The sequence below is a fragment of the Henckelia pumila genome, chromosome 2 (genome assembly GCF_033568475.1).
Source record: "Henckelia pumila isolate YLH828 chromosome 2, ASM3356847v2, whole genome shotgun sequence".
NCBI classification, from domain to species: domain Eukaryota; kingdom Viridiplantae; phylum Streptophyta; class Magnoliopsida; order Lamiales; family Gesneriaceae; genus Henckelia; species Henckelia pumila.
In genome coordinates, this window is record NC_133121.1 from 89,449,802 (window position 1) to 89,457,158 (window position 7,357).

At 32.2% G+C, this 7,357-nt stretch overlaps 1 protein-coding gene across 6 annotated transcripts; it reads right to left on the minus strand.

Annotated features, from left to right (window-relative positions):
- Positions 1–274: 274 nt before the first annotated feature.
- Positions 275–4,930, minus strand: LOC140882528 (uncharacterized). 6 transcript variants are annotated; one of them, XM_073288585.1, is made up of 8 exons: positions 4,623–4,930; positions 3,781–3,933; positions 3,289–3,435; positions 2,544–2,690; positions 1,794–1,985; positions 1,149–1,197; positions 692–739; positions 275–586 (listed from the first exon to the last, which is right to left on the minus strand). In XM_073288585.1, the coding sequence occupies exons 1-8, from the start codon at positions 4,749–4,751 to the stop codon at positions 543–545; spliced, it is 909 nt and encodes a 302-aa protein (XP_073144686.1). In that variant the 5' UTR covers positions 4,752–4,930; the 3' UTR covers positions 275–542. The 6 variants fall into 6 exon arrangements, with proteins under 6 accessions (XP_073144686.1, XP_073144685.1, XP_073144687.1 ...); XM_073288584.1 differs by having other exon boundaries at positions 2,544–2,696; positions 4,623–4,925; XM_073288586.1 differs by having other exon boundaries at positions 1,794–1,916; positions 2,544–2,696; positions 4,623–4,921.
- Positions 4,931–7,357: the final 2,427 nt, after the last annotated feature.

Consider the following 7,357-nt stretch of genomic DNA (forward strand, 5'->3'; position numbering starts at 1 on the left):
TACAAATATGTGTATATATAATATAATAAAATAACTTCATTAATTTTTAATTATTTATATTTCAAAAATCAATATTTTTTAAAATCACTAAATCAATACATTTTTCAAGTTAAATCCACAATTCAAGTATGTTTGACTAATTAGATAAGTAATTAAACCAATTATGTTTTTTTTTAAAAAGAACGAGTGATGACTTTTGTTCTTTAAGTTTTTCAATAAAACTAATTTTATAGGCACACAATATTGATGTACATATTAATTGATTGGTAAAAAAATTCAAATTCAAAAGCAAAAAAAAAAAACGATTTTTCGGTTCAGTTCGGTTAACCGCGAAAAAAACCCGAACCGAACCGAACCGAACCGAACCGAAAACCGAAAACCGAAAATCCGAAAACCGAACCGAATTTTCGATTCGGTTTTCGGTTCGAACCGAATTTTCGGTTTCGGTTCGGATCGGGGCGGTTATCCGAACCGTGTTCATATTGATTTTAAGGGTTTGTTCCATGCTGCCCCTGCAGACAGTTGCAGAAATAATCCAAAGGTCAATTTTTATTTTTTTTGCATTTGACATGTTTCCATGCTGCCCCTGCAGACAGTTGCAGAAATAATCCAAAGGTCAATTTTTATTTTTTTTGTATTTGAGTTGTTCACGTGAACATGTCAAATGCAAAAAATATAGATCATTGGATACCTTGCAGCAGGAGCATCGAAGTAGCCCTTTTCAAGTAACGTCTTTTCCCTAAAATAGAATACCCCAAAAAATATTGTGAATTTTCAAAATGATAAATATAAAATCTACCTTTAAATCACAAGAAGCATTACAATTAAAATATTAGAGATGTTATACAAAATTTCAACATAATGTAATAACATACTACTATGCATATGGCCAACTTATTTTTTTGTTTTAATTACAACACAGATAAGAGAGATATTTCTAATGAGTTTCAAGTTTCAACCCCATGAAAGACTCTATCTAAGTAAGCAAGTAGAGAATTCCCTGTGCAAAGGCCACAATAACAAGTTCAAACTTTCCCCTTGCACATAAGTAGTTGGGTTTACTTGTACCAGTATTGAATCTCTATATGTCAGTACTTCTTTCAAGCTTCAAGGTCATCATCAATCCCTAAAGCTAGCTGGAACCTTACCTGCTGCAAAATACTCCTTTCTAACGTCATCCGCAGAGCAAAATTTCACCTACGATACATAAGCAAACAAATATGACACACAATGACAGTATGGCAAGTGAGAAAAATGCAAGATGAAGGTCAGATGTAAGCATAAACTGTGTTATCGCTCTGCAGGAAACTATATCTATTCTTAATTGTTACACCCTAATGATCTTCTACCACCAATTTTCTCCAACTTGTACGTCGTAGCTATCAAACATGTGGTAGTGTGACTCTAATTCCTATTATAGGAACGAGCACATCTAATATAACAATTACTTGTGGTAACTAACAATGACGTAACTCAGATCAATTAGAATGCATAGCGGTCGATCGCTCTACTGCATAAGCAGTTGCATAGGTCAATAAGGGCAGTTGCTGCTTCTCAACAATATTGATGGAGAAAATTCATCCGAAACATCAAGATGACCAAGATGATAACTTATCAGACCTGGTCCTAGGTAATTAATCCAGCAAAAGCAATTTAACCCTCAACATGGAATCTAGGGAATTAAACAAACATGAGATGGCATGTGGTTTGAGCTTTTTAGCCCATAAACCCCGAACACCGTGGTAAAAATATTTCAAGAACGTAATGGCTAAAGTATCATAAGAGATGCTCACCAAAGAAGCATAAGATTTTAACAAAGGCTTAATCAGCTGCCAAAATGGTTTGAATATAAAAGGAGCATCCACGAAAAGAACTTGACCTAACCGCTTCGGATAATAGCAATAGAATGTGTCAAACTGTACGTAGACAAAGGTATTTGTAAGATATTTCAGCCCTGGTGTTCCACTTCCATTAGAATTAATAACCTTTACCAAGAATAGAAAAATGTAAACGAAACCAGTCAGGAAAGAGTCAAAATAGTTGGTACTCATGGCAACCTCTCCACACACCAAAAAAAAAAGGAAAAAAAAACATTGGTGGCAATGAGCAAAAGAAGATATATGAAGAAGAAAGCTCAAAGAGATAGGATGTCAAATACAGAGTCAACGAAGTTGAATAATTTCTATTAATCAATTACACTAATTAGCAGTTGGAGGACGTGTGACTACTTTGAAAGTTGTGTGGTTCCTGAAAAAAGAACAGGTTCTATAATAATGACATGGGAAACCTCATTTCTTTCCATTTTATAATTTCGTCTCAGCTAGGTAACACGAGGCAAACCTTTCACCGAGAAAAAATCGAAATTGGTTCAGACCCTTCAAACTAAATATTTTTTTGGCCGAAGAAAATGAAGCAGATTGGTTACCCAGCAGTGAAAACCCTGCGACACAATAACGACAAACTGGAAAATTGCTTCAGACCTAAACCACTAATAAGGTGCGGTCAGAAACATTACAAAACACTTCATACATATAGGTGTTTACCACAAATGATATGAAATTAAGATCTGCATTTTGTGTCCGGAATTCTCGAAGATCAATAATGCTAAGTATTTCCTGCTTTCCGTCTGGAAGTTTGCTTAGTGCCTTCTCAATCATATATACACAGAGCTGTTGATCTTCGATCATGTCCTGCTTCTGTGTCAATGTATATGATGAATATCATAATAACTAAGCATAAATTTAAACCATTGGCTACTGCGAGAGCAAAAGTCCTAACAGCGGATTATTGGAAAACAGCATATCGTCATCTGATAAATAAATTTTCTTTGAAAGGACTTGTGTGTCGAAAACATTTAATTTTTTTTTGCATTTATGTTAATTAACATGTCTAATGACATATAAACCTATTGACCCATGTCAACTTGGGTAGTCCATTCTCTTTCAGTATGAGTTCAAAGTTTGTGTTGACTGATAAACAAGGTGGAATAATTTAAATTCACTTAAAAAGTATGCCAGAGTTATCACATAAAATATTTTACTAATAAGTCGAATATAATACAAATAATGAAGGTTTATCTACCTGTACTAAACATGCATTTAAAAGAGTGAATTAAATACTCGGTTATGCAGCTAGAAGGTGGTTTTCTTTCACATAAAGGGCTTCAACTTCTCAAAAACACTTTTTGGTTGCTTTTACTTTTTCGAATGGCAAACATTTCAAACAGTCTCAGAAACATTGGGTTGAGAGTAGAAAATATGTATTAGGCAGCTCATGCAATAGATTTACCCCTGGAAAATGCTTGGATGCATCCACTATTAGCACTGGTCTGTCATAAACGTCAAGATAATCATGCACGTAAGCTTTTCCAGATTCAGCTACCCTCTTCACCGATTCTTCTGACAATTCAGATACACCAAATTCATGCCGCCATCTCTATTAAGAAATTTCACATTGTCCATGAATCAACAAGGTATAATTTCTATAAGAATTTATTTTTTAATTTTATTGTTTGGGCAAAATAATCAACTTCAAATTAACAAACTAACAATGAAAAAGCAAGGGGCTATCACTGAAAGAGTATACTCAGGAAGATTTATTTATTCATTTTTGGCTCCGAAAGAAAAGATCTTCACGAGCAACAGGAAAATTTGGGCGCCCTGGTTTGAAAGAAAAGAAAACAGAGGAAACAGGGACAAGCTTCGAGGGTTCGATATCCATCAAGCAAGGAAGGTAGGACTTAAATGTATCAGGATAACAGATAGTATGAATAAGAATTACAATTGCTTTGGTCAATTTGGAGACAGCATCTTCCACAGAAAAACGTCGGTCCTTCAGAAACCAAAGAATCATCTCTTCATCATCTCTTCCATTTTTTCCCACTGGGAGACTACTATATTCTTTCTCAAGCTTTTCTTTGACTGCTGCCACCAACTGCAGCATGCAAGACTTGATTAGGGACACAAATTGCCAAACTCCTGAATAACGAAAAGGATATATAGAAGCAATGGAGTAACCTCAAAAATCATAATAGTAAGCAAAGAGTTAAATGCTCCCTTAAGCTGCATTTGGTTGGGAGTATTTGAAATTGAAACTGGCGTTAAATTCAAAATGTTTAAAAATCATCCTTTCAAAATGTTTTAAAAAAATACACTTGAAGAAAGGTGGAAGTTAGATTACCGAACTAAATTCTTTGTTCGAACATGCAAATTGAATTTTTTTATGAGAATTTGAAATTCAATCATTTCAATCCACCCACCCTAACGCAACTTTAGGACGTTTCCGGATTGAAGAATTCGGCAGGCGATCTTAATCATCAAGTCTAAGTATAATTCAAGATTTCAAAGCAAAATAAAAGTAATAAACGTATTAGCCTAAATATAGATCTTAATCCAATTCTTTTCCTTTGGAAACCCAATGTGGAACCAAATAGTATCTAAACCCTCATCTAAAGAGTGCCTGGAACAAACTCTCCTGTTTCACCTGTAAATTCGAACCGGAATTTAACAGCAAACGAACTAGAAAATTACAAGGAAAGAAAATCCAGAGGAAAAAAACCCCATTAACCTCAATGGAACATATCACTCACTACACAAAGACCCAGAAAAATCGAAATGAAATACCCTGTGAGAATTTCCCGGATTCACATAAGAATTTCGAATGCCAAGCATGAAATGTTGAGTAGGTTTCTTGGAACGGATAGAAATTAGCTTCAGATGGAGGGGAACGGGAAGCCTCAGGCACTGCGACATTTCATCAAACAGATTGTAATCTGGCCTTACTTGGCTCGTGAATTGCGTGTCTTTGCATGTGAATGACGGGTGACCTGGATCAATCACCCAAAACTATATCAGAGAGCAACCCCAATCTTATGTTAATGTCCGTTTTGCTGCAAAACTTGGATTGTATTGTATTGTAATCTGTATCACAGTTTCCTTGTTTCTTTGTTAGCATTGTGATAGTGGCCTTGCTTTTCTTATTGGGCCTGGAAGCCCACCAAATACATTGACCCAAGCCACGCAACTCGATCGGACCTTGGATCATTGGAAGTTGGAGAAGTTGGATCCTCATATTTTATATCTATTAGCATAATCGCACACGCGTTGCGTGTATATACAATATATTTAATATTGTATGTTATATATAAATATTATTTTTTCAATAATATTTAAATTTATTTTTTAACATTTATAAAATAATATAAAAATAAATTTAAATTTTTTTTATCAATTTATCTTATCTACAATGTTTAGTTGAGAAAAATATGAAATTTTGAAATATCAAAATTTCAAAAAAAAAAAAACAAATAAAAATAAAATTGTAATATTTATATTACATAAGGGCAATTTTGGCAATTTAAAAGATGATGTCTAAGAGAGAGATTCTTTATATATAGGGAGAGATATTAGTATTCCACATGTGCGATACACATATTCTAATTTTTATATAATTATTGATAAAAAAATCAGTAAATATGAGTGTTTGAATAAATAATTAAAATACAAATAAATTAAGGTTGAGTTGTGATGAAATGATTTGAAATCTATGAATTTAAATGTATCTTCATTGTTTAGATAACTTAAAAAAAAAATCAAATTCATCTTGATATTAAAATACAATTAAACTTGTAACACCTAAAATCCAATATATTAAATCGCATGCATTAAATTAAATAAATATTGTGATTACTATTTTTAAGTTTAATCGATTTAAAATTCTTTATTTTAATTATTTGTTAATTAAATATTAATTATTTATTTAAATACTTTTATTGTACTAACTATTTAATTAATACTTTTAATTGCTTAAGTTTAATTTTCAAAATGATTTTTATTGTGCAACTTATTTGTTTTAAATATTTTAAAGGTTTAAGTTTTCTTAATTAAATGATTTTAATTATTTAATTTATTCGTTTAAATTATTCTAACTGTCCCACTCATTTATTTAAAATGATTCAAGTTTATTGGATATTTATTTAAATGATTTTAACTGTTAAGCTTATTTATTTAAATATTTTTGGATGGTCCAAATTATTTGTTTTAAATAACTTAAGTTAGCGGTTAGTTATTTTAAATCATTTTTAAAATGTCTAGCTTATTTATTTAAATACTTTCAATTGTCCAAATAGTTTTAAAGATTTTTATTCCGCTTGTGTATTTTATTTAAATGACTTTTAAACAATCGTTTAGTTTATTTAAATTATTTTAATTGTTTTAGTTATTATTTAAATATTTTATTTAACATTGTGACATCAAATAAAGTATTAATTTTAATTTCTAATTTAGTGTTTAAATTTCTTCAAATGTTTATTTGTTTTTGTGACGCCAAAGTTCCATAAATTAAATTTCATGCCTAAATTAGTTTTAATGTTTAAAATTCGAAAATTTATGGTAATTTAAATGATTTAAGACTTCTTAGAATTTATTTGTATGATATTAAAATTTTAATTGCTTAAATTGTTTATATTGGCGACTTTCGGCTTCGGCACGTGGCAAAGGCGAACACGGCAGGAAAATCCTTCATTTTAAATATAGATGATCTAAATTTCATGAGAGGTGAGAATATAAAATAAAATCTTTATTTTTAGATTTTTCCATTTAAGAAAAATCGCGTAGGCGCATTTTCGCACGTAATTCTTTAAATTTCTCAAATTAGCCTTTTTGGACCCGGACAAGTGAAATTACATTCTTGACATTTAAAATTTAAGATTTTAGACTTAGAACTTTAAATTAGAGGCAATTCTACAAGCTAAAATTTTAAAATCAAAACTAGCACTTTTAATGATCAAAAAACACTTTTTTGACTTGTCCTACTATCACACACTCATAGTACATACACCCTAATCTCCTAACCAAAACAGCCGCCTCTTTTTCTTTTTTCCTTTCTCCCCCATCTTCTCACGCCTCTTCTCCCCTTAGCCTCCTACAACCTCACGCCTTCCACCATTCACCTTCCCATCACCTTGGCCGCCCATCCAGCCACCTAGCCACCGCCGTGCCGCCCCAAGGACCACCTGGGAGAGGTCATTAGCTGCTGGTCGAGCCACTTCTTCAACATAGCCGTCCCCTCCTTTGCATTCTTGAGTTGGTTTAGGCAAGATTTTTGTTCCTCTTTGAAACCCAAGCATGAAATATATGTTTTTATGGTTTCTTTTCTTGATTTCGATTTTTTTTCAAACTATTTGTGAGTATATGGGGTGTATATGTTCGAATTTCAGCAGAGCATAGAGTTAAATTTCGAAATTCTTGCTTATTTTCATTGTAGGAAGTTTTATAGATTTAATTGGATTGAAACTTTACATTTACATGAAAATTTGCATGACTTGAATGAAAATCAGTAGCGGCCTGTTGTGTTCGGC

Coding starts and splice junctions, on each gene's coding strand:
- LOC140882528 (XM_073288584.1), bottom strand. CDS start 4,751: ATGTCGCAGTGCCTGAGGCTTCCCGTTCCCCTCCATCTGAAGCTAATT. Junction 3,436..3,780: donor CCAAATTGACCAAAGCAATT/GTAATTCTTATT, acceptor ATTTCTTAATAG/AGATGGCGGCATGAATTTGG. Junction 2,697..3,288: donor CATCCAAGCATTTTCCAGGG/GTAAATCTATTG, acceptor ACATTGACACAG/AAGCAGGACATGATCGAAGA.